A 26600-nucleotide genomic window follows, 5' to 3' on the forward strand; every position below is an offset into this window, starting at 1 on the left:
CCAGCCCACCCATTTTTGCCAGCAGTTATTTTAAGGGGCAGCATTTGGCTTTGCTTGCATGCCATTTTAATTATTTCTTCTGTTTTATTAGTTTCCCACACCTCAGAATGAGCAGGATTATTATTGGATTAATGAGATCTCTGTCAACTTACATGCATGCAATGCAACATATTATTTTGCTGTTGTTGTTAATTGTACAGATCCAATTTGAAATCCCAATAATGAATAAGAGGAGTGATGGGTGTCCACATACAGTTCAAGGGTTACAACTTACATTACATCAAATTAGATTGTGTTCTGGGCCAGGTCCAACCCTCAATATATTAATTAACATAATTTTTTAATGTTAATATGTATTATTGGTTATGAATTCTATTCTGTCAGACAGTATAATTTTTCTCTTCTAAGATGAAGATGGCTTGTCAAGTTTTCACCAAATTAATTAAGCCGCGGTGAGCCAAGTCTTTTATATACTTTATTTTTAGTGTAAGCGATAATTTAAACTACACAAGAGGAAGATTTTTCACACACAACTATGATACTATGATGAAGTCACTTCTAGGCCTTGAGTGGCCCTGACCCTCCCTAGATTCTGATCACTCCAATATTATATTATAGAATTTGTAATAAACAACTTATAATTTAAGTTAAAATTTCTTCTAAAACAAATTAGATATGAGTAAATTATAAATATTTAGCTCTAAACATTGAATACATAGGTGTTTTATATACTCGTATTTTTTATTTCGGCCCCCTTAACTTTACAATTCTACCTTTATTTCTAGTGGTGATTCGAACCTGAGACCTTATATTTGCAAATCAATGTCATTTTCCTCTATACTATACTTCGTTGATGTCTTTTATACACTTTTGAATCCTAGCAAAAGGGTCCTTAATCCGACTGGACCAACTACTTTGCTTAATTATAAAAATACAAGGAAAAAACAAAACAAAACCTTTGGTTACTTTTACTGTTGAGCAAACAATAAACATGTGGGGGTGAAGTGGAAATGGAAAGTAAAAAAGAAAAATAAATAAAAATTGCGAGTGCGTTTCTGAGTCCCAAAAGGAAAGATGAAAAGATTGCTAGTATAAGATTAGAATTTATAATACAAGGGAAGGGTCTTAGAGAAATTATAAAATACTACATTAATATAATTATGTGATATGTGTTATAATATAAATAAATTACAATTTATTTTCTCTCTTTTTATATTATAATACATATACAAAATATACTATATAGCCATAGTTGATAGCATTTTATAATCACTCGTCTCGAACTCGAAGGGAGGGAGTGATTTTGTGAGTTGTGTGGCGGCAATTAGAAAACACATCACATGCAGCAGCAAAGCAGGCAAGCAGTTGACACATAGAAAGTCGGTGTTTGACACGTCAAAAAGAGCACATCACATGCTCCTATGCATCATCATATATATTCATGGCATGCCCTCATCCTTCCTTAGTAATCTTTTGTGCCCTAAATTTCAGAAACTCTAATTATCTTATTGTTGTTGTGTGAACGTACGTTTTGACTCTTTGAAATTTAGGAGACTTGTTCAATGTTGAGTAGGATGAGCAGCAGAGTGAGGTGGCCTTTTTTTTGGAACTAACGTCACGTAAATATTTAACTTATTAATTTTTTTGTACGCGCTTCTGCGCATGCGATAGATTTTTTTTTAAACAAAATTTAAATTTATTTTAGAATTAAAAAGATAATGAGTAGTAGTGTTTTTGAAAAATGGGATTTATTATATGATTTTTTTTTTAATTTTAATTTTTTAATATGAAAATGTGTGAATTTATCATATTATCCTCATTTAATTAATAATTTTAATTCTTAATGTTTGAATTAACTAAGGATATTTTCTGATATTTTGAATGTTTCACCATTCTCTATCTTTTGCTATATATAGATTCACCATGCGTATGTGTTACTTATTTTATTGTTTTCTTCTTCCACCAAACATTTGTATTATCAATTTTGTTGCGTTAATTCTCCCCTAATTATACACCAAACTTATTAATTTTCCTTCTTGTGTAAGTTTATGACAATTGTTAGCAAGTTAAGCATTTGACCCATTCTTCAATTTTAAAATTATTATTAAAGAAAAACCCCAGCATTTTTATGGAGTTTTTTTTTTTTTTTGGGCTGAACATTCTACATGCAAGGTTGTCATCCAAAAAACATTGTACGTGGAATGTTCTTCTGTCTTTTTCCCAAAAAAAAAAAAAAAAGGTGTAAAGAATCAAATAAATATTATGGATTCGGATGGGGAAAAAAGAAATGACCTTTTATTTAGCTTGAACCAATTATTATTTTGTGGTTGATATATCCAGGATCTGACAGCTTTTCACAGAGAGAGAGAGAGAGAGAGAGAGAACCCAAAAACTTAGTAGCTAAGATTTCCTCTCTTCCTATCTTTCTAGTCGCGCTCTCTGCTCTCTATAAATAGGTTTATAACAGAACATACTTTTAACATGCGAGTCACAATACACAGTACATTTCACTCTCATTGAAAAAAGAGACAAAAAAGAAACGCAGAACAAAATACCCAACTGAAACACGAAGACGATGTTCAAGTTCATCTTAGGCGGTGGAAGCCAAAAGAAAACAGACGTCGGTGTCGGTGGCGGAGAAGAAGAAGAAGAAGAAGAAGGTAGAATCAGCTGCGGAACGGTCATGGTGGATCACATAGATCTGCAGAACTTGCCCGAAGGATGCATAGCCAACGTTGTCTCGCTCACCACGCCTCGAGATGCGTGCAGGCTGTCTTTGGTTTCGAGGAGTTTCAAGTCGGCCTCTGAATCTGACGCCGTTTGGGACAGATTCATTCCGCCCGAGACCCACACGATCTTGTCCCTACAGTCTCCCTCCTCTTCTGTCTCTTCGTCCCCTTCGTCCCCGTCCTCCACTTCCAATTCCAAATCCAAATCCAAGAAGGAGCTTTACCTCACTCTCTGCGACAACCCAATCCTCATCGAGCAGGGGAAGATGGTAACTTCACTATTATGCCCCATATTTTGAGTCACGAAAACAAAAATTCTTGCTTTTCAGAATATGAACAGGATTTACTTATTCACTTTTTTTGTTTTTTGTTTTTGTTTGGGGTGGATGATTTGTTTATTTAATTTTTGCTTTATTGCAAAAAAGTTTAAAACAGATGCCTCTGTTTTTATTAATATCATCATAGATTGATTCGTGTGGGCCGGCAAAATCGTAACTTTTGCTGTTTTGCGGTGGGACCTTTGGGTTGGGGAGCATTAAATGATTTGGTAACCAAAAAGTGATACAGGAGATTTTGACCAAATTGTAATGAAACAGACACAGGATTATGAGTCAAAAACAAAATGCTACAAACAACTAATCCTATATGAAAAGAGATAAGGAAATTAGAGGGCTTTTAGCTTTTTCCTTGGTCATCTGAGAGTGTTATTCATTGTTATTCACATGAATATTATGATTGTGCAGAGCTTTTCGCTGGACAAAAGCAGTGGGAAAAAATGCTATATGATCTCTGCAAGGGCGCTTTCGATTGTCTGGGCTGACACTCCTCACTACTGGAAATGGATTTCTCTGCCCGACTCCAGGTCTGTCAAATTTCTCTATTTTCTTTTTCTTTTTCTTTCTTTTAAGGATTTATTTCATAAACAATAGATTTAATAATTATAAGCAAACAGGTTTGAGGAGGTGGCAGAGCTTGTGAGTGTGTGTTGGCTTGAAATCCGTGGCAGAATTGGTAGACGGATGCTGTCCCCATCCACCCTATATAAAGCTTATCTTGTATTCAAGTCGACTGCAGGCGCTTACGGATTTGATCACCAACCTGTGGAGGTCTCGGTTGGGATGCTTGGAGGAGAAGAAGAGCCCACCAGGCACACAGTCTTTCTGGACGCAGAAAGAGGGCAGAATGCAGCGTACCACATTGGGCCAGGGCCCAGGCGTATTGGGCTAATCAACAGGAGACACTTTTTGGGCTATCAGTCGTCCCAGCCCAGAGAGATCAACGAGGCCCAATATCCGAAAGAGAGAGACGACGGCTGGCTGGAGATCGAGCTGGGTGAGTTCTTCTGCCAAGGAGGAGGAGACGGAGGAGATGGGGAGTTGGAGATGGCTTGTTTGGAGGTTACCGGTGGTCATTGGAAGGGTGGCCTCATTGTTCAAGGGATTGAGATCAGGCCCAAAATCAAGGACTAGTAGATAGATCCATCTCATCGCATCGCATCTATAAAGACTTTTTACTTTTTTTCAGTTATTAGTGTAATTTAGAATAAAAAGCTGTTGCCTTTGTTCTCTACATTGTAATTTGTCGCAATCGACATTTATGAATCTTGGCCATGTCGATAGTCAATTGCTTCATTGTTGTGGTATTTCTCATTTGCGTTCGCGATATAAAAAGCCATACACTTGTGACCAATCGAGTTTGAACTTGTATGTGTTCCCTATTTCCTACTCTTGTCTAGGGTCTAGATTCAGCTACGGTGTGACCTCACCTATGTATATAGTAAAAGAATAATATGGTAAATTTATAATTTTTTATATTAAATTTAAATTTAAATTTTATGTTTTCCAACTCCAATCATTCTGATAAATTTTAATTTTTCAACAACTTGTCACCATTGTTGGAAATTGGAAAAGCCCTCACCTAGCCCCAGCTGTGATGAAGAGAAATAACAAGGATAGAGGAAAGAGGAAGAGGCGATTAACATCAAAAAGGGGTTTTTTTAATATTAGAAATGATAAAAATTATATTAAAATATACGAAACAAATTTCTAAGGTCACATAGAATTATCTTTGTCAAGAAAAAAAACCGTCTTTATAAAGTCAGGATTTAATAAAATATTTTTTCAAACAAAATAAGTTAGTTTTTTTTCTTTATTTTATATTTTTATTTTAATGAGAGAGAACACAAATAAGGACAGTTTTGTTGATTGATGAAATGAAAATGTGTCATTGGGTCGTAAAACCCAAACGAAAAAACCAGAAAAAAAAGGTTTTGTCAAGTTTGGTCTATCCCCTCGAATTGCCAGACTCCGAGAGCTTAGAAAGAAGAAGACCCGAAACCGGAAAGCACCATCAGCTCAGTAGAAGCACCATCCCACTTTCACCCACCAGGTCCGCCATTTCTTCCTTCTTTGCTTCTCTATTTTTCTATTTTAATCTTACATATATTTTTTTCTTCCGCATCCCACAAATAAGCCACTTACTTAAAATGAAAAAAAAGCAGAAGCTGTCGATTTCCCTTTTGACGTAATTGTGAGTAAATCATTTTGTTCAATGATTATTCAAAAGGAGAAGAACCCACTTAGTGAAAGTCCTAATTTTTAAAACCTTTTGGGGTATTGGGATCTGTGGCTTAGTCCGTGGATGCGTTCTGAGAATCCCAATTTTCGTTTCAAAGGGAATTTTGGGAATCTCTGGTTTATAATTTCCGTTTTATAAAATTCTCGTTTTGGGTTTGAGTTGGGTATCATTTTAGGGCAGAATGTTTCCGTTATGATATAATGGGTTATCCGTGATTTCTCAGTTTATTGTCTACTAGGTAATCACCAGTGTCTCAAATGGTCACATTGACTGCTTTGGTGAGCGTTACCATTTTTTGCAGTCGAGTCTGGTCTTAGGGTGATTCTCATTCGACCTGCGTTGTGTTGGATGGCTAATGAATTTGAACTCGTGGAGTTCCTATAAGACTGTTAAGCCATGCTTTAAGGCTTGTGTGTTTGCCGTCAGCCTGGGTATGAGGAAATTGATGTCATGGGTGAAGAAGGAACGAGGTGTTATGTAGCGTTACTATGTTATCCGTAGATTCTGTGGCAAATGCAAATTGACTCTGCTGTCAGAGCAAGAGTGATAGGGAGTTTTAGTGCAGTTAATTGCGTTAAAAATGGTGTAATCCTCATTTGAATCGCTTGTTGCATGTAGGTCCAACACAAGTAAGTTCAATACATGTTCGACTCAAAATTTCAAATTTAGGTCAAGAAGTGAGTTTTGCTGTCATTTCACATTTGCTTAAACATTGATACCAGTTATTAAGAAAAATTTGCTCATGGGATTTTCTTTTGTCTCACAGGTGAGTTAATAGTTTTTCTTTTCCTATAAAGGATATATAGTTCATCAACACCAAGGAGCCAAAGGATATACCCTGAATTACTATTCTATATCAGAAGCACCCCTCGCTTATAACTATTTATTAGTTAGTACTGGTATGATTCTTCCCATTTGTGTCCAGTTTTTTCAAGTTATGCATGGGTGTGGTCACATGCACACACACATACACACAAATGCTGCTTCCGTGTTCTTTTGTCCTTCCACTGCTGTATCCATGTATGACAGGAGGTTTCATGTGGTGCAGGTGCTTACAATATACCTTTCTGGCGAATTTTCAATCTCTTTCAGGATGCGGAGAACCCTTAGAATCATGTGACACATCTGGTACTGCTCGTGGATACATGGAAGATCATTCTTTACCTGCACCAGACACTTCTCTTAGCTTGACAGAATATGTATTAGATTTAGCTATTGGGCAAGAATTTCCTGATGTTGAAACTTGCCGAAGAAGATTGAAGAATATTGCCCTAGTACAGCATTTTGATCTTCGTATAGTGAAATCAGACCGTAGCCGTTTTATAGCCAAGTGCTCCAAAGAAGGTTGTCCATGGCGTGTTCATGTAGCAAAATGTCCTGGAGTTCCAACCTTCACAGTAAGAACCCTGCATGGTGAGCATACTTGTGAAGGAGTTCTCAACCTTCATCATCAGCAAGCATCAGTAGGTTGGGTTGCTAGGTCTGTAGAAGCACGGGTTCGGGATAATCCACGATATAAGCCAAAAGAGATCCTGCAAGATATCCGTGATCAGCATGGAGTTGCTGTTTCTTACATGCAAGCTTGGCGTGGTAAGGAGCGTAGCATGGCAGCACTTCATGGAACTTTTGAAGAAGGGTATCGCCTTCTTCCTGCATACTGTGAGCAAATAAGGAAAACCAACCCAGGAAGCATTGCTTCAGTTTTTGCCATTGGACAAGAAAACTGCTTCCACCGTCTCTTTATTTCTTACCGTGCATCAATTTATGGTTTTATACATGCTTGTAGGCCACTTTTAGAACTTGATAGAGCACACCTCAAAGGCAAATACTTGGGTTCCTTACTTTGTGCCGCAGCTGTTGATGCTGATGATGCATTATTTCCACTGGCAATAGCTATCGTTGATGTAGAAAGTGACGAAAATTGGATGTGGTTTATGTCAGAATTGAGAAAACTACTTGGAGTAAGCACTGACAACATGCCTAGACTAACAATACTCTCTGAAAGACAAAGGGGTGTTGTAGAGGCTGTGGAAACTCATTTTCCAAGTGCCTTCCATGGTTTTTGTCTGCGTTATGTCAGCGAAAATTTTCGTGATACATTTAAGAATGCAAAGTTGGTGAATATCTTTTGGAATGCTGTTTATGCTCTCACTGCAGTTGAATTTGACAGCAAGATTGCAGAGATGGCAGAGATCTCGCAAGATGTGATACCATGGTTTCAACATTTCCCTCCCCAACTTTGGGCTGTCGCATATTTTGAAGGTGTGAGATATGGCCATTTTACTCTGGGTGTTACAGAGTTGTTGTATAATTGGGCCCTTGAATGCCATGAGCTCCCTATTGTGCAAATGATGGAGCACATTCGTCATCAGTTATCATCGTGGTATAATGATCGTCGGGATATGGGAATGAGGTGGGCATCAATATTAGTACCATCTGCTGAGAAGCGGGTTTTGGAGGCAATGGCTGATGCTCGATGCTATCAAGTACTTCGTGCAAATGAAGTTGAATTTGAGATTGTGTCGACTGAGCGGACAAATATTGTAGATATACAAACTCGTGTGTGCTCATGTCGCCGTTGGCATATATATGGTTTACCTTGTGCACATGCTGCTGCTGCACTTATGTCTTGTGGACACAATGTCCATTTATTTGCTGAGCCTTGGTTCACTGTAGCAAGTTACCGAGAGTCCTATTCACAGATGATTAATCCTATTCCAGATAAGAGCCTATGGAAGGAGCCAGGCGAGGGAACAGAGGGTGGAAGTGCCAATGTTGATATCACAATACGGCCACCCAAGACTCGGCGGCCACCTGGAAGACCCAAAAAGAAGGTCCTTCGTGTAGAGAACTTCAAGCGCCCAAAGAGAGTTGTTCAATGTGGTCGCTGCCATATGTTAGGACATTCTCAAAAGAAATGTACCTTGCCAAGTTGACCTGAATTAGCGTTTGTTAAAATCTTTCTCCCCCCTTTGTTCTGGTTCGTTTATCCTTTCTTTGTTCTAAAAATGCAGTAGGATCAGTGGTGTGTTTGTAATGTTAATGTAATGTTTTAATTAACTATTTTAGTTGCGAAATAAGGATTTAGTCCTTTTTTTGGCACAATTCCTTTCACTTATCATGTGCATACAGTGGCAGTATCTGTGTTTTCTGGATTTACACCAAAGCATGACTAAGTTGTAATGGACATTTGAACATGTTCGTGAGCATTTGTTTCTCTTGTTAGATTGTATTATAATTGTCCAGGCCTAAACATCTTAAGGTTCCATCGGTGATTGATCGATTGTATAGACATCTTTTGCATTTTGGGTTTGATGAATGAATTTTCGTATTTTAGGGGTTTCACTAATGAATTTTCACATCGCAGAAAATTTTGCTGATGAATTTTTGCATTTTGGAGTTTCGGGAATGAATTTTCTCATTTTGGGGTGTCGGTAATGAATTTTCAATTGCCGAATCCATTCCAAAAAGTGCAATTGATCATCTCCTAAATTACCGTTACCAAAGATAAAGAAAAAAACGCAATGATTTTTGCATTTAAGGGTTTCAATGATGAATGTATTTTGAGGTTTCATGATTGAATTATAGTATTTCAAGGTTTCGTTGAAGAATTTTCCCATTTTGGGGCTTTATGAATGAATTTTTGCATTTTAAGGTTTCAATAATTATTTTTGCCGATAACTGTTTCCTCCCTTACATTAACCTTACAATAGATGTGAAAAATACAGCTATCATTCGAAAATATCTGCAGATACAGCACTTTAGGGCACAATATCATACAAAACCAAACTTAAAACCATTGCGCTCAGCTCAAATTGGGTTTCAATTAATATGACTATTAACACAATATTGTCGCAGATACCGTCACAACTTTTTTGTCTAAATCTAAATTTGGAGAGTACTATCCAGACTAACAGATGACAGTTAACACAAAATTTGTAAAAACAATATTCATAGATGCGTGTGTAAATTTCTCTCTGCCTCTACTTTAGCTGAACATATTGGGTAGGGGCCTCACTGCCATAAATGCATCCACCATCTGAAAACTATGCAAAAACATTCCATCAATCCTTCTAAGTCATAACTGAGATTTCATATAATTCAAAATGTTTGCTTTCAATGCCATGTGCCAACAAGCATCTTTCAAAATCTATATGGGAGGCCAGAATCAGCACAGTGACAAATAACAATCTATAGAACGATCAATCTTTAGCCCCAGAAGCTTCCCTCATCAGTCACAGCAGCCCTAGCCCTACGATATCTTTCAACTAGTTCAGTCAAAACTTGAATAAGCAGTTGCTTAACTTCACCTGTTAGCACGCGTCCTGCACCGTACTCCTAATAGTACCCGAAGTGAATTAGCAAAAAAAGCAGGCATCATTTGTACTAATAAAAAAAAATTATTGATAAAAAAAAAAAAAAAAAACAAGTAAGCTCATTAGGATACCAGTCTCACCTTCCTTATCGCTTCGAGTTTAGCATCATCATCCATGAAAAAACTGAGATATTTGAATGGTAAATCTACCTGAATAATGTCCAGAAGATAAAATCATTCCTCAATAAGTTACAATGCACCAAGTACTGACAGACAAATCTTATAAGACATGAATCAAATTGGCATGTAAGTGCAGACAGATGAGCAGAATTGTTTTTCTTGCTTGGACAATCTATAATGAGAAGAGAAGGTAGTAGATCCAGTAACAAATAACACTCTCAAACCAAATGGGGAGGACAAATTTCTATTACTAACATGTGAGACAATTCAAATACCTCGAGATTTACTCCATGCTCTCTGTCTCTCTATTGAATCTTGTCCACCAGAAAATGCATACCTGTTTATCTGCACATGCACACAAAATTCTTTATTTTGTTAATCCTGAAGAATTTTCGGACCATTTGGAGTGTGATTTCAGGTAGAAACATTTGGCACAGTGAAACTACGGTTTGGTGGTGTTGGAAAGCTAAGACAAGAGGAGATGCTGGTTTTGGAAAAGGAAGACAGCTATTTGAAGAAATAGAAAGCATGTTTTTCACAGAGAATTTCAAAGGTTACACTTTGCAACCTTGCATCAATTAAAGACTTTGGTCCTAGCATAAAAGAACATTGATAATGAGTGTGTAAGAGTCTTAGTAAATACAAAGGTTGTACAAATAAACCCACAGCAACAGCAAAAGCAAACCTTGTTCTTAGTTTCCTTTTGCAAAATCAGTTACATAAATGGCAGAATTTGGATCACTGGCCGACATTTTACCGGTCTCTCCCTGCAAGTATCCGCATTCCAGGAAATATATCAGCAATCACATGCATATGACATCATCCAATTCTGGCATGACCAGTTTCACCGGCAATTACTTGTACAAATTTAAAGCTGAATATTCATGTTACAATAATCAACGTTTTTTTAATATTAATTATGGTCCTTGTGAACAATTATATATTCATGTTTATGTGTGAGTGCATGCATACAGGTAGGTGTCTTCAATATCCACATTAGCGCCCAAACGTATCTGCAAACATCAAAATTTAGCACCCCCACTGGAAAACATTGGTCAAATGAAACAGAACAGTCTCTAGTGCAAAATCATTGGTCCAATTAAAGACACAAATCAGAAAAATAAACAGCCAAACAAGTACAGAAAGCCAGATTCTGCATAAAAATCATCACCTAAATTATATCGTATCTTTCTTATCCCTTTTTAAAAACTTAGGAACCACTTTAAGTAGCACACATGTATTCTGCGCCAAAAACATAAAGTACCTGCATGGCAGGACTCAATCAATGCAGATTTCTGATATCCAATCCGTGGAGCGACATCTCGTGTCATTCTAAAATAAGGATCCCGGACAAATTGTGAACCAATATAGCATGGTATTAGTAAATAAAAGAAAAAAAGAAAAAAAGAAAAAAAGCATTCACTAAAACAAATGAGCACACAAAGTTACAAAAACTACAATCATTCCAATCTCCATGTTTTATCCTCTCAAAAGGTGTTATGTTTAAAGGTGAGGTGGTTCCCTACAAATTTTACCAGGAAAAAGAAAAACACTAACCCTCATATTTCATAGCATGTAAAAAAGGAAAAAGTCCCCCGAAAGTAACCAATATATGTTCTCCTGAATAGTAACAGATCTTGCACAATAATACTAACATAAATTTACTGTACACAGCTATCAAGGGCACATAAACTATACAAATCTATAAAAACTAAAAAAACTTGACCACTTTCAAGCATTAGTTAACATTTCATGTTCTGAGAATTATTCATATAATTTATACCTGGTCAATCGTGCAGGGAATTAAGCAACGAATATTGTCTTGGCCACCGAAAGATTGGAAAGGAACTTGGAAATGAAGGAACTGCCTGCATTAACACATAACCACATTGGATCTCCTTAATATGTTTTCAGCACACTCTCACATCGATATGCTATCTTACACAGTCACATCAAAGAAACAGAACAAATGGAGATTTCAGAAAAGAAAAGAAAATTTTTGATGGAGCTTAGACTTGGACTAAGCAATGTTTTGTTTCTTTGCCAGTTACAGTTGACTGGCAGAGTGCAACCATAAGAGCTCAAAGGAAAGAATAAGCACTTATGAGCTTAATCAAACTTACAAGAGGTGATGTTTCATGAAAGTATAAAAAACAGAATAAATATTAGCTTCACTATTTTTTTGGAACTAATCAGAAACAACAAACAAAAATTACATGATTCGCTATCATAAGCAGCATAGCCAAGGAAAATACCTGCACAGGTGGAAAACTTTTCCTATATGATCTTCACAGGTGAAACCAAAAATTCCAACAACCTGGATAGATGATTACAGAAAGTCAAATAAAGAGGTACATAAAATATCTATAAAAGGAAGGAAAATCAGTACAGAAAATAATGCTCCATAGGGAAAAGATTGTAAATCACCTTATTATATGTGACACACTTTCCAACCTTCACCATGTTCTTGTAGAAGGACTGCATAAAAAATTAAACATAAAATCAGTCAGCAAGTGTTATAACACAAACTTACACACAATATTCATGAATGATAGAATCACGCCCCTATCAAAGTTTAAAAACAGAAGGTTCCCCATCGAAGCTTGTCAAGTAGTTTGCATCTCATATGGTGATCACATGGTGGAACATCCAACATGAACTTTAAATTCATGAGGCCCTTTTACGTAAATTCATTAAGAAACTCAGGATTTTAAAGCCAACAAGATTTTCTATTTAAAAAAGAGGCTTGCATAGAATCCCGAAATCTCAAACGCCTTCAACTTGGGCAGAAAAGTAAATAAAGGCTTGAATAGCACACTCTAGGCCATTATAAAAAATTGAAACACAAACTCAACAACATGTCGACATGCAGAAGTATTAAATTAGTAATGGAATTAAACGTATATATGTGTTATTTACCCACCAACATAATCAAAAGCCGAGAAGATGAAGGTTCTTGTTACGTCAAAACCACAGGCAATAATGTCTTTGGCATTCTCCCTGGCAAGTCTCTGGCTCTCTTCCACGGTCAGATTTTTCCACATGCATTTCTCATCATCAGTAATTTGAATAACAAGAGGAACCTTAAGGCCTCTTGCAAATATCTGCAAAAAGCATTCGGTGATAACTATTCACAAATTTACTATACAAAGACCCTGATTATATATGCATATGAGTGTGTACATAGCAGTCTCATCATCTGCCTCTTAAACCCTAGCTACAAAAAGATAAGCAGAAAGCAAGGTACTAACTGAACATGAAGGGGATAAGATGAACCAAATGCAATGCCTCAGAGGAAGGCCCTCTTCTACCAATAGAATTTCTCTCCTCACTCATATACACCAAGAATTTCATTCAAGTCCCTGCACTCGCATACAGTCCACTATCAACTTCACTTCTGTATTTTTTTTTTTTTTTTGTTTAAAAATGTCAAATTTATAATGATTGAAAACCAAAGACAACGAGAGATAGAGAGACCTGTGGGCGAAGAAGACGCCGCGGCGGAGGAGCACGTGGGGAGCACGTGAGGTGAGGCGGTGGATACGGTCGACGAGGACTGGTCGATTTTCTGACAGCCGAACTGGTCAATGAGCTTTCGTAGTTGATTTTCCCGCCACCTTTGGCCCGACACCGTCCATGTATTCACTACCTGCTCTTCTCCTCCCCCTTCCTCTCTCGGCGGCTATTTTCTTTCTCTCTTCTGAGGGCATTTTGATGTTTTTAATGACTTCCACATTTTATTATTCATTTCATTTCCCCTTTGACGACGTCGTTTCGAGCCAACTACAGTAAATAGAAGGGGCCCTATTTCCAGAATTGAACCTTAACGCTAATAATAAACACCCCAAATGCTTCAAAGCGTTGTCGCTGCCAATGATTCAATGAAGAGCAATGAAGAAGCCCAAGCAGCGAAGAAAACGAGAGAGTTGCCCAATCTCTCAGAGTGCCATTCGTGCCACCTGAGAGTCGACATTGCCAACGACAATGCCAAGAGCAAACTTAACGTCCTGTATAGCGAGTGGCGCGTCGTCCTTCTCTGCAAGAAATGCTTCTCTCGCGTCGAGTCCTCGGAGCTCTGCTCCTATTGCTTCTCCACTTCGTTGTCCCAAGAATCTTTCTCTTGCCGCCAGTGTAACCGGAGAGTCCACAGGCATTGCGATTCCGAGTACCAAAGCGTTGTGGTCTTGTCCGATTCTTCTTCGGCCACGGAGTTTTCGGTCTGCGCCGATTGCCGGATTCCGGAGTCGCTGGTCAAGTGGAGAGGGGTTGTGAGCAATAGGAAGGGTCGGAGGACTGGAAAGAGAAGAGTTGGTTTGGGATTGGGTAAATCTAGGGTTTCGGCCATGGTGGATGACGGGGAAATTGATGATGCCTTTGGTGGCGAAGAGGGCTCAAACAGTAGGAGGGATGAGGATGCTGCTGTTGATGATGATGGGCCCTCGAAGGAAGGAGAAATGAGCTGCTCCAATGGTGTTGACTTGGAGTCTCCGACTTTCTGTAAACAAGAGGAATGTATCTGTATTTCCACGCCAAAGGAGCAAAGCTGCAATGCAAGGGTTGATCCCTTTTATTTCAAGTATAGGAAAAGGAGCACTCTTGATTGCTATGTGTTGACATACAAGAAGAGAAGGCCCAAAAACTTCAACCCAAGAGCGCTTGACATTGAAGAAGAGAGTGAAGATGATGATGGGCCGTTGAAGGAAGGAGAAGTGAGCTGCTCCAATGGTGTTGACTTGGAGTCTCCAACTTTCTGTAAACAAGAGCAAGAGGAATGTATCTGTATTACCACGCCAAAGGAGCAAAGGTGCAATGCAAAGCTTGATCCTTTTTTTTTAAAGTATAGGAAAAGGAGCACTCTTGATCGCAATGTGTTAACATACAAGAAGAGAAGGCCCAAAAACCTCAACGCTTCTTCTATGTTAACATATAAGAGAAGGAAACCCAAAAGCCTCTATGCTTGTTATACATTTACGTATAAGAGGAGGAGACCCAGAATTCTGTATGCTCGTTCAACTGGTTCATCTTGAGACCTATACTGAATCTTGATAGCTACAGGTAGGAGAAAACATCCTCCTCTTGAATCTTGAGTGCATTTGGTTCTTGCTGTTTGAGTTATGAGTTTCATATGCTTCCGTTATGATTTTTAGTGTGCTTACTATTAATTTAGGGGCACCGTATGATTCTTCATCTAGTATTAATTTAAGCTCAGATACCATTTTGTGTTCTCAGGCAAGAATTCACGATTATTTTCTTCCAATTTGGGTTAAGATCGCTCAGGAGTCTGTAGATTTAGAAGTTCCCCATAAGTGTGTTTTTTTTACTCTGCGTGATTTATATTCTCAAACAGAGAATCCAATGATTGGTTGATAAATGCATCACCATAGTAAAAACTTCAGTTAAATCCGTAGAGTTAATATTCATTAAATCCTTCATTGGCAGCATTTGGTTGGCAATGGCATTATGCAGAATCGAGATGGTGGGTATGAATGATCATCAGATCAGCTGTTTGGTTGAGTGGGAAATATGGATCATCATCACATTCACACACCAGCTGCAACCTTGGACGACGATGATGATGTTGAGGAAACAGCAACACTCAGCCACACTCAAAATTCGGCGGCCAGCAGCTGCAGCGGCAGGCTTTCTCATCTTCCGACAGGAGGAGAAGATGAAGAAGATCCAACGACTCTGATCAGGGTGAGGGCCCAACAACATCCTCCTGTCACCTACTTGATGGGACCCAACTCGTTGCTCCAACATGTCTTGCGAAACTACGATACACGTAACTCTCTTCTCTATGAATCAAAGCGTTTCCTTTACAATGGGAATAGGGTTCGCCAAAACCACACTCCGGCTGATTTGGGAATGGAGGACGGTGATGCCATTGATGCAATGTCCCACATGTTGGGTGGTGGGGCTGCTGTTACTTAATTAAACCCATATCTTTGTGTAACGTACTATTTAGTATTTAGTATTTACTTTGTGTTGCTTTGCTCGCTAATTTGATTTGATTTTTTTTAATCGGCAGCTAATTTGATTTGATGTCTCTGAATTTTGTAGAGTTCGTAGAAAAAAGAAAAATAGAAAGTGGATAGCTGGGTTTTCATCTTCTTTTTTTTCTTTTTGTCTTTTTTACGCAAGAGGGGATTCTTGGAGTGTAGAGCATTTGTCTTTTTTTTAGGTAAAAAAATAAAAATAAAATAAAGCTAGCTTCTTCGAAATCTGAGATATTAAATTAGGAATTTCTTAAACACGTAACAGGATCATGTGCTCTTTGCCATTGTATCTCTCCCCTTAATTTAAAGATGAAACACATTCACCCAAAATATATGGGAAGCTGCTTTTTAGCAGATGCTGGTTATGCTAGTTGATAACAGCAGAGAGTCTGTCCTTTACATTCGAGTTGGAATCTTCTGTATCTAGCTTCTATTAAGAAAATATAGATGTGCTTCCAATTAATTGACTAAAAGACAAAAAGTTTGATCTCCCTTTCCGTCTCCCTCTTCTCTCTCATGTCATGACGACTAAAATGGAACTCTGAGCAATATTTAAATAAGTTGTACCATCAAGCTCACGCCAAAATGTACTATCAATCACATGACTAAAGGTTTTTGTGTTTTTTCCCTCTCTCTTTTGTTTTGGGTTGTGGAAAATCTGTGTGTGTGTGTTTTTTGTTTTAAAGAAAAAAAAAATATTGGTTTTGTGTTTAAATTGTTGTCCTTTTGATGGCAGACCTCTCTCTCATTTGGGCACTCACAGACTTGACTCATCATCTCTGCAAAAAAGGTAATTCTTATTTGAAAATCTCGTTTTTGTTTGAGAAAGTTTCTGAATGTGTTGGGTTATATCAACTTGTTTTTGTATGAGAAAGTTTCTGAATGTGTTGGTTTATCTCAACTTACAAGGTGAAATTTTGTCTACATTTCGGTTGTTTTAGGCGCTTCTTCTCATCACATCACTTTGGGTTTTTCTTCATTTTTGGTTTATTTTGCTGTTTTGTTTTTGTCTTTCTTCACTTTTGCTGGATGGATGGACTTGTTGTTGGTTTGTTTGGGGTTTGATTTCTGTGATTTGGAGGGGGTTTACTTTTCATACTAGGGGAGCTGATTAGGCTTGCAAAGAATCAGATTCAGAACGTGTTTTTCAATGTCTTCGATTGAGCATTTTGTATCTAAAATAGTGAGTGAAGTAGTGTATTATGGCTCCATTTGTCTTCAAAGGCTCACATGTTCTGGTTGAAAGATCATCTTCAACTGGTCGCTGATCGTTTAGGTGTTTTTTCAAATGCTTGCAAAAGATGCTGTCTGACCGTTGTAGTGCTTGAAAGATCTTTAGCTAATACTTCCAACTAGATGATTTTTCTTGTAACCCATATCAACTCTAAGCTCATAAAGCATCCATCTTTAAGATTCAAGCTTTTGTAAGTTGGCATTCTCTTTAGAGTCTATGCGGGTCGGATGTTGATATGGATATAGCTTCAGGGGTTTACTAATTCTGTTCTGATCTTTTAGAGACATTTAGTTTGCTATATTATGGCTTAGACGATGAAGAAATAGTCTACATTGTGATTTTTCTTCTGTATTGATCAATTTTTCAGATGTATATTGGTTTATGGGTTTCCCTTGTTTGTTTTAAAAATCTTTGTATGCTTGGTTCTTACAACTTATAAGCACAATAATATTCTATTCTAAATGTGGATTTTCATTTGGGGTTTACAGAATAGTGATTGATCACTGTGGGAATGGATGATCACGTACCAACAATCACCCATGAATTGCTCATCAGGCTCTCTCTTCCGAAAGAAGAAGATGATGATGCGATTCTTCTCAAGATTCAGTCTCAACAGCATCCTGACATCTCCTACATGACCTGCCCAAGTCTGCCTCTTGGACATGTACTTTGAGATTACTGTAGACGTTCTTACCTACACTATGAAGCAGTACGTTTCCTTTATGATGGAAAATGGGTCAGAGAGAAGGATACCCCGGAACAGCACGAGATGGAGAATGAGGATGTTATTGATGCAATGTTGGATCAGATTGCCGGCGGTGGCCATGTTCTTTGATCTATTTTATTTAGCTGCTGCTATGAACTAAGTCATTATGGAGCCTCCCCTTGTAATTTTCTTCTCAATGATCATTGGCTGCCTTGACTGGAAAGCAGTCATTAGTATGTTCAATTATCGAATTGCTAGAATATCATCATCAGTTTGGGTCCTGATTAGTCATCACTATGCAACCAAACACCCACTCTCTAAACAACCAGAAGTGCGTTTAATAACAATATATATGCATTAAATAATGAGATATGCAGGGGAGTTTGGAGAGGTTTGGAATTTGGAAATAGGAATTGAATGATATTTGACTAGAATACATGGTCCAATTACATGTGTGGCTGCTTCATTGTCTTCATTTGTTTGTAATGGTTGGTATTACGAGTACATACCCAGCGTTTGAAGTTGAACGCCAGTCCATAGATAGATAGATAGATATATATATATATATATATATACATATTATACATATAGCTTCTAAGAAGCTGCAGTGCAGGCTGAGGCATTGTTTGTGTTGTGGGAATATGGATATGGACAGACGAACATCCACCCAGGAATCTCATCAGGCTTTCTCTTGTGAAAGAAGAAGATCCTATAATTCTCAAGCTGCAAAAACAAGATGAACACGATATGTTCTACAGGACTGGTTGAAGTGTGCCGCTGAAATATCTGATTCGAGATTATTGTGAACGTAAACATCTTGTTTATGAAGAAATGCGTTTCCTTTTCGATGGAAAAAGGATAAACGAAAGTGAAACTCCAGAACAGTTGGAAATGGAGGACGATGATGTTATTGATGTTATGTCCGATCAGTTTGGTGGCCAGGCCTGCCCATGATCTCTCTTATGTTCACGTTCCATTTATTTTCTGTTTGGACATGAATCCTCTGCTAAAATATGAAAACTATGAGAGAATATTTGTTTGTGGGAATTTTCTGTGTATTCTTCTCCTTGTAGGAGGTCATATTTATAATACAACGAAACCTGAATGGGCAAGTAAATAATAAATTCCTAAATCTATTTGCAGTAGGAAATCAGGAATTAAAGTAAATCAATTACAATTATAATAGGAATTCTTAGTGTGTAAGGAAAGTAAGTCAATATCCACAAGTCACGCCAACACTCCCCCTCACGTTGGTGCATAGATGTCGCCAATGCCCAACTGATCTAGTGAATTGTGGAATGCTTTACTGGAAATCGCCTTTGTCAAAATATCCGCCAATTGATCCTCGGATTTCACAAAAGGAAACTGAAACACTTTAGCCTCAAGCTTTTGTTTGATGAAGTGTCGATCCACCTCAACATGTTTAGTACGATCATGCTGAACCGGATTCTGTGCAATGGCTATAGCAGCCTTGTTATCACAAAAGAGATTCATTGTGGATGTAGGTTTATACCCAAGTTCAGTAAGCAACTTTCTTAACCAAAGAAGTTCACAAATCCCTTTAGTCATGCCTCTGAACTCAGCTTCTGCACTGGATAAAGCTACTACATTCTGTTTCTTGCTTCTCCATGTCACCAAATTACCTCCCACGAATGTGAAGTAACCCGATGTGGATTTTCTATCTGTTACATTACCTGCCCAATCTGCATCTGAATAACCATCAATATTTAGATGACCATGCTTTGAGAACATAAGTCCTTTTCCAGGTGCAGACTTCAAATATCTAAGTATCCGAAGAACTGCATTCATATGGTCTTCACTTGGAGAGTGCATAAATTGACTGACAACGCTCACCGCATAAGCAATGTCTGGTCGAGTATGTGACAAATAGATCAATCTTCCCACTAACCTTTGGTATCTTTCTTTGTTAGTTGGAACTTGATCCGGATATTCTCCAAGATGATGATTCTGAATAATAGGAGTGTCCGCAGGTTTACAATCTAGCATTCCTGTGTCTGTCAACAAGTCTAAGACATATTTCCTTTGAGAGAGAAATATGCCTTGCTGCGATCGAGCCACCTCAATTCCCAAGAAATACTTGAGTCCACCTAGATCCTTCATCTCAAACTCCGTAGCCAGATAGTCTTGTAGCTGTGATATTTCCTGTTTATCATTCCCAGTAATAATCATATCATCAACATAAATTATTAGTGCTGTTACCTTCCCTTTTCGATGTTTCAAGAACAAAGTATGATCTGAGTTGCACTGTTTGAAACCATTATTCTTCATTGCCATGGTGAACCGTCCAAACCATGCACGTGGTGACTGTTTCAATCCATACAATGCTTTTCGTAACCTGCAAACTGTTCCAGTCTGAGTAGTATTATATCCAGGAGGAATGTCCATGTACACCTCCTCCGTGAGTTCGCCATGTAGAAAAGCATTCTTTACATCAAACTGGTGTAGTGGCCAATCTAAATTAGCTGCAAGGGACAATAAGACTCTGACGGTGTTTAACTTTGCAACGGGAGCAAAGGTTTCTTCATAGTCTATACCATAGGTCTGTGTGTACCCTTTTGCCACAAGTCTTGCCTTGTATCGCTCGATAGATCCATCTGCATTGTGTTTTATAGTAAACACCCATCTACATCCGATAGTCTTTTTTCCTCGGGGTATAATCTCCAATGTCCAAGTCTGATTTTTCTCAAGGGCTTTCATCTCCTCTTTTATAGCTTGGACCCACTTAGGATCTTTCAATGCTTCAGAGACCTTGGTTGGAATATGGATAGCAGACAACTGATGCACAAAAGCCTTAAGTGGTTCAGACAGCTTCTCAGTGGATACATGATTTGCAATTGGATACTTGGATGTCTTGCCAATATCAGGTGAATAACGGTTTGGTGGCTTCCCACGATTTTGCCTGAAAGGTAATTGATATCCAATAGTTTTATCATCTAAATGCACAAGTCTAGTAGGAGTAGTTACCTCAAGGATATTCTCAAGAGATTGGTCTGTTGGTACTGTTGAGTTAGAGGGGGGGTCTTCATCTTGTTGTTCTGTATTGTCTGTAAGTGTGAGACTCGGATCAGAAATATCTTCGCGTGGATCAGGTGGGTCAGGCAATTGATCGCTATGAATGAGCGATTGGTCGCTTTTCGACAGAGAGTAATCTCGTGCTCCAGACTCGGAATGATCAATCATTTCTGTACAAAGGAGAATTTCTTGATTTTCCAAGTTGCTCCAATTCTTCTCTTCACTTCGTATCTCCCCCTGAAGTGTAGAATTGGATGATGGGTCATGGAAGAACAGCTCAGATTCCAGAAAGGTCACATCCAAAGTGACATAGGTTCGTTGGGTAGGAGGGTGATAACAACGGTAGCCTTTCTGATGAGTGGCATAACCCATAAAAACACAACGAAGCGCACATGGATCAAGTTTGCTACGTTGATTTTTGTGGAGATGAACGAAAGCCACACATCCAAAGATTCGGGGTGTGAGTACCAAAACAGATGGCAGAGGTCTGTGTTGTGCAAGCACCTGTAAGGGAGTTTTAAAGGTCAGTACACTAGAAGGCATGCGGTTGATCAGATGAACTGCGGTGACAATAGCATCATCCCAGTGATGGCGAGGAACATGAGCGCCAATCAGAAGTGCTCGGGCGGTTTCAAGAAGATGTCGATTCTTTCGTTCAGCAACACCATTTTGTTGTGGTGTCTGAGGACAAGTCGTCTCATGGATAATTCCATGTTGTTGGAAGTAAGTCTGAAAGTCATGATTGACAAATTCTCCACCAGTGTCGGAGCGAAGAATCTGGATTTGAGCATTAAACTGAGTTTTCATCTGTTTGTGGAAGGACTGAAAACAGGAAAACACTTCGTTTTTATTCTTCAGCAAATAAAGCCATGTCATCCGTGTACAATCATCGATGAATGTGACAAACCATCGAACACCAGAAGGAGCAGTGATAGGAGAAGGTCCCCAGACATCAGAGTGAATTAACGTAAATGGAGTAGTACACTTGTTCGTACTCAACGGGTAGGGCACACGGTGACTCTTGGCCAAAATACAAGTATCACATGTGAAGTCAGAGTCCTTGAAACCTGAGAATAAATCTGGTATAAGATGCTTCATATAACTAAAAGAAGGATGTCCCAATCGACGGTGCCACAACCAGATTTGCTTTTGTTTGCTATCAAAGGGATGTGTCACGCTGTTAGCCATGCCGGGACTGAAGTCATCGACATAATATAGCCCCCCTCTCTTAGTACCACGACCAAGAATCTCCTTAGTGTGAATATCCTGAAGCAAACAAAAACTCGGGTAAATGAGTACACAACAATTCAATTGTTCAGTAAGCTGACTAACTGACAATAATTTAGTGGATAAAGATGGAACAAGTAAAGTATTAGACAGTGTGAGAGAGGATGAGAGTGCAACAGTGCCAGCCCCTGTCACAGGATAAGTAACACCATTGGCATTTGCAATACAGGTTCGTCGAGGTTGTGTAGTATTCAGAAAATCATCAGGATCAAACGTCATATGATCAGTTGCACCGGAATCAATTATCCAGCTCATGGAATCAATCTTATCGGAAGTATGGAATCCATAACCAGTACCATTACTGGTCATATTGCATGGTCCTCGATCTATAAGAGTAGCCCACCAATTTGGGGTAGCCATGCGATTTAAAACAGTCTCGCAAGTGTGTCGTGATCACCACATTATGCCGCAATCTAGTCCATGTGTCGGGTCGTAGTCTAAATCTGTGCAACGGAAGATGCATAGGATACAGGTTGAGTAGGAATTTGGATCGAAATCTGAGCCTGAGTCGGGGCCGGAGTCGGAGTCGGAATTGGGATCAGGGTCTGAATAAGAGACAAATTCGGGGTTGGGGTCATCCTCGTCGGGGTCGTCAAAAAAGGATCCTGATTCTGGATCGGGTTCAGGGTCAAAGTCTGCATCTGTAGGAGCGGAGCCATCTGGGCACTCAACCCAATGATGGTTGGTGGAGAATGAGAGAAGGAGTCGGTGGTGCTACCTCCATGAGGGTTGAAAAAATCATCAACCCCCATAGCAGCGGCGGGGGTTTGAAACTAGAGTCAGCAATTCCAAGATCGCCGCTCTGATACCATGCTAAAATATGAAAACTATGAGAGAATATTTGTTTGTGGGAATTTTCTGTGTATTCTTCTCCTTGTAGGAGGTCATATTTATAATACAACGAAACCTGAATGGGCAAGTAAATAATAAATTCCTAAATCTATTTGCAGTAGGAAATCAGGAATTAAAGTAAATCAATTACAATTATAATAGGAATTCTTAGTGTGTAAGGAAAGTAAGTCAATATCCACAAGTCACGCCAACATCCTCCACTTGCATGGGTTCTGTTTTTTCTCTGTTTTCTTTCAATTTATTTGATTCCTCCTATAAAATAAAATTTTGGCTGAGCTCAGATTAGCTTAAGACAAGTTTTTCTTTTGTTGCCTGCACTTATTTTATTCTCAGTTTAAAAATGAATTCATTGACGGAGATTACCACTCTGAATCTGATTATATTTGAAGTAGTGCAATGCAAAACCCGGCCTAAATGAAATAATAATAACCAAGGTGCTTGGTACTATTTGGTGTCTGGTGTTTGGTGTTTGGTTTTATCCACTCCCTCTTTTGTTCCTTGTCAGTGCTGCCAAGCCAATGGCAACAACTGAGCTTAATTACGTTGTGAGTTGCTGGAATATCCCAATCCATGTCCTGCTTCAAAATTGGACTGAACTTAATTAGGAGCTAGCAGACGATTAACCTCAATCATTTGACAGCTAGCATGCCGATTAAAGATGTTATTCAAAACCAACTACTTGGTCTTGATAAGCTTTGTTCTCGACTCTCTTCAATTAATGACACTAAATAAAGATCTTATGCCCTGCTAGTTTTTACTAGCACCACCACCACCTAATTTTCTTGTTTAGTGCTAAACGTTGATGGTATCAATCAATTACACAGAAGCCGGCCCCTAATGATCATTTCTTGGCATTTTCTGTATCATTTTGTTTTTCTTCGTTTCATTCGCAAAACGGCAACTCACATTCACAGGCACAGCCCTACTATATATAAATCCATTGCAACAGAAGCAAAGCTCTCATTGCAATAGAAACAATGGGGCATCATCATAATGGGGTTCCTCTTCCCTTCATTTTCTCCCTTGTTGGATTGTTTCTGTTGGCTCTGCATGTTAACATGTCTTCAGCGGCAGAGCGGTCGACTTATATCGTCCACATGGACAAGTCTCTCATGCCCAAGTCCTACGCTAGTCATCAACATTGGTACTCTTCCATTGTTGATTCTTTCAAAGCTCAAATTCCCACCTCATCGGATGGCCACAAAATCTCACCATCCCTTCTGTACACCTATGACAATGCCTTTCATGGGTTCAGTGCGGTTCTGTCTGCAGAGGAATTGGAGACTCTAAAAAATTCCCCCGGTTTCGTCTCAGCTTACAGTGACAAGTCCATTACACTTGACACCACCCATACCACTCAATTTCTCTCCCTCAATCCTTCCACCGGTCTCTGGCCTGCTTCGAATTATGGGGAAGACATCATCATTGGTGTCATTGATACTGGGGTCTGGCCAGAGAGTAAGAGCTTCAGAGATGATGGTATGACCAAGAAACTTCCAGCTAGGTGGAAAGGAACATGTGAGGTTGGACAAGAGTTCAATTCCTCTCTTTGTACCTTTAAATTGATCGGAGCTAGATACTTCAACAAGGGTGTCATGGCTGCAAATCCTGGTGTCACACTTAGCATGAACTCTGCTAGAGACTCTCAAGGGCACGGGACACATACATCTTCCACAGCTGCAGGAAACTATGTAGATGATGCATCTTATTTTGGTTACGCTAAAGGAACAGCTAGAGGCGTAGCACCACGTTCCAGACTTGCCATTTACAAGGTTATCTGGGATGAGGGTCGTTATGCCTCTGATGTCCTAGCTGGTATGGACCAAGCTATAGCTGACGGTGTGGATGTTATTTCGATTTCCTCGGGCTTTGATAGCGTGCCATTGTATGAGGATCCTGTAGCCATAGCTTCTTTTGCAGCCATGGAGAAGGGTGTGGTGGTTTCAACTTCTGCAGGAAACGAAGGCCCCAGCCTTGGGACATTGCACAATGGCATCCCTTGGGTCTTGACTGTTGCAGCAGGCACAGTGGACCGCTCATTTGGTGGAACATTAACCCTCGGCAATGGGTTAACCATTACTGGATTTACCTTGTTCCCAACAAATGCCATAGTAGAAAACTTTCCACTGGTTTACAACAAGACCTTCTCAGCATGCAACTCAACAGAACTGCTATCAAGTGCCCCAGATGCAATCATCATATGTGATGACACTTGGCCTATTCGTAGCCAATTATTTCTTATAATTCAATCAAAGGTTCTTGGAGCCGTTTTTATCTCCAGTGATCCTGAAATACTTGAGTTAGGATACGTTGCATCTCCTAGTGTTGTGGTAAATCCAAAGGATGCACCGCCTGTGATCAAATATGCAAAAAAAAGTGCTAAGCCTACTGTCAGCATCAAATTCCAACAAACGTTGATTGGGACAAAGCCTGCACCGGCTGCTGCTTTTTACACTTCAAGAGGTCCTTCGCCAAGTTATCCAAGCATCTTGAAGCCGGACATAATGGCACCAGGGTCGTTAGTTTTGGCTTCTTGGGCTCCCAAGGTTCCAGCCGGCCGTATTGGCTTCAATGTGTACTTACCTAGTGACTACAATTTGATATCCGGGACATCCATGTCTTGTCCTCATGCTTCAGGTGTGGCTGCCCTATTGAAAGGTGCGCACCCGGAATGGAGCGCAGCAGCAATTAGGTCTGCTTTGATGACCACGGCCAACCCCTTGGACAATACCAACAATCCAATTCGTGACGATGGTGATAATTTCAACTTCGCTTCACCATTAGCTATGGGAGCAGGTCAGATTGATCCTAATAGAGCACTTGAACCGGGCTTAATATATGATGCAACCCCACAAGACTATGTCAATCTCTTATGCTCCACTAATTTTACCCGGAAGCAGATCTTAGCCATCACCAGATCATATGCCTATGATTGTTCCAACCCATCTTGCGATCTTAACTATCCATCATTTATCGCCTTGTACAACGACCATCACAAAACCAAGACAAAGGTTCAAAAATTTCAGAGGACCGTAACTAACGTGGGAGACGGTGCAGCTAGGTACAAGGCTGCTGTGATTGCTCCAAAGGGTTCTAAGGTGACGGTCTCACCAGAGATACTGATCTTTGGGGAGACATATGAGAAGCAAAGCTTTACAGTGACTATAAAATACAAGGCGAAAAAGAAAGGAACTGTTTCATCTGGTGCACTTGTTTGGATAGAACAAAATGGAAAATACACTGTGAGGAGCCCCATTGTAGTGTCACCTCTTGTTTGAGTTGATGCCTTAATGGTCATGCCTCAGAGGCTTGGCAATTTAGATGAGAATAAATTTTTTAAGTAATCCACATTCTATGCATGCTAAGAGTTTGAATTTGAGAAAATTAAAAGGTATCTGTCTCTCTTATTTCTAATGGAATGAATGAATTTCTCTTTCAAAAGTAAGAAGACATGAATGAATCAAATCCAAATTACTGAGTCTCTTTGCTTTTCAGCACCACCATCATCATCAGTATCAATTATGTGGCAATGGCATGACAATGAGTTGAGGGTAATGACAAGACTGCATCCTCCAAGAAGGAAAGCAATAGCTTGCAAATGTTGATGAACACATGACCTATAATGCAACTTTTTAATTACCAAACAAAGTTTCTCCACTTTAGCTCCTTTAAAAAAAAAAATTTTAAAAAA

General features: G+C 39.0%; 5 protein-coding genes and 1 pseudogene across 10 annotated transcripts; 5 read left to right on the plus strand and 1 right to left on the minus strand.

The window, feature by feature from the left end:
- On the plus strand, positions 2326 to 4418 carry LOC18775404 (putative F-box protein PP2-B12). Its single transcript, XM_007205529.2, has 3 exons — positions 2326 to 2998; positions 3473 to 3591; positions 3682 to 4418. Exons 1-3 carry the CDS (start codon positions 2576 to 2578, stop codon positions 4196 to 4198), a joined length of 1059 nt encoding a protein of 352 aa, XP_007205591.2. The 5' UTR covers positions 2326 to 2575; the 3' UTR covers positions 4199 to 4418.
- Positions 4922 to 8541, plus strand: LOC18772549. 5 transcript variants are annotated; one of them, XM_020566424.1, is made up of 4 exons: positions 4922 to 5117; positions 5925 to 5935; positions 6104 to 6205; positions 6355 to 8541. In XM_020566424.1, exon 4 carries the CDS (start codon positions 6452 to 6454, stop codon positions 8240 to 8242), a length of 1791 nt encoding a protein of 596 aa, XP_020422013.1. In that variant the 5' UTR covers positions 4922 to 5117; positions 5925 to 5935; positions 6104 to 6205; positions 6355 to 6451; the 3' UTR covers positions 8243 to 8541. The 5 variants fall into 5 exon arrangements, with proteins under 5 accessions (XP_020422013.1, XP_020422011.1, XP_020422014.1 ...); XM_020566422.1 differs by lacking the exon at positions 5925 to 5935 and having other exon boundaries at positions 6073 to 6205; XM_020566425.1 differs by lacking the exon at positions 5925 to 5935.
- Positions 9088 to 13513, minus strand: LOC109949797 (annotated as a pseudogene).
- Positions 13555 to 18021, plus strand: LOC109949796. Of its 2 annotated transcripts, none has more exons than XM_020566199.1 (4): positions 13555 to 14856; positions 15241 to 16408; positions 16534 to 16587; positions 17520 to 18021. In XM_020566199.1, exon 1 carries the CDS (start codon positions 13650 to 13652, stop codon positions 14826 to 14828), a length of 1179 nt encoding a protein of 392 aa, XP_020421788.1. In that variant the 5' UTR covers positions 13555 to 13649; the 3' UTR covers positions 14829 to 14856; positions 15241 to 16408; positions 16534 to 16587; positions 17520 to 18021. The 2 variants fall into 2 exon arrangements, with proteins under 2 accessions (XP_020421788.1, XP_020421789.1); XM_020566200.1 differs by having other exon boundaries at positions 15241 to 15712.
- Positions 15325 to 15732, plus strand: LOC18775183 (small ubiquitin-related modifier 2). The gene has a single exon (XM_007207123.1). It carries the CDS (start codon positions 15325 to 15327, stop codon positions 15730 to 15732), a length of 408 nt encoding a protein of 135 aa, XP_007207185.1.
- Positions 23786 to 26295, plus strand: LOC18774097 (subtilisin-like protease SBT1.9). Its single transcript, XM_007207148.2, has one exon. The coding sequence runs from the start codon at positions 23887 to 23889 to the stop codon at positions 26185 to 26187; it is 2301 nt and encodes a 766-aa protein (XP_007207210.2). The 5' UTR covers positions 23786 to 23886; the 3' UTR covers positions 26188 to 26295.

Source organism: Prunus persica, chromosome G6 (assembly GCF_000346465.2).
Source record: "Prunus persica cultivar Lovell chromosome G6, Prunus_persica_NCBIv2, whole genome shotgun sequence".
Classification (NCBI taxonomy): domain Eukaryota; kingdom Viridiplantae; phylum Streptophyta; class Magnoliopsida; order Rosales; family Rosaceae; genus Prunus; species Prunus persica.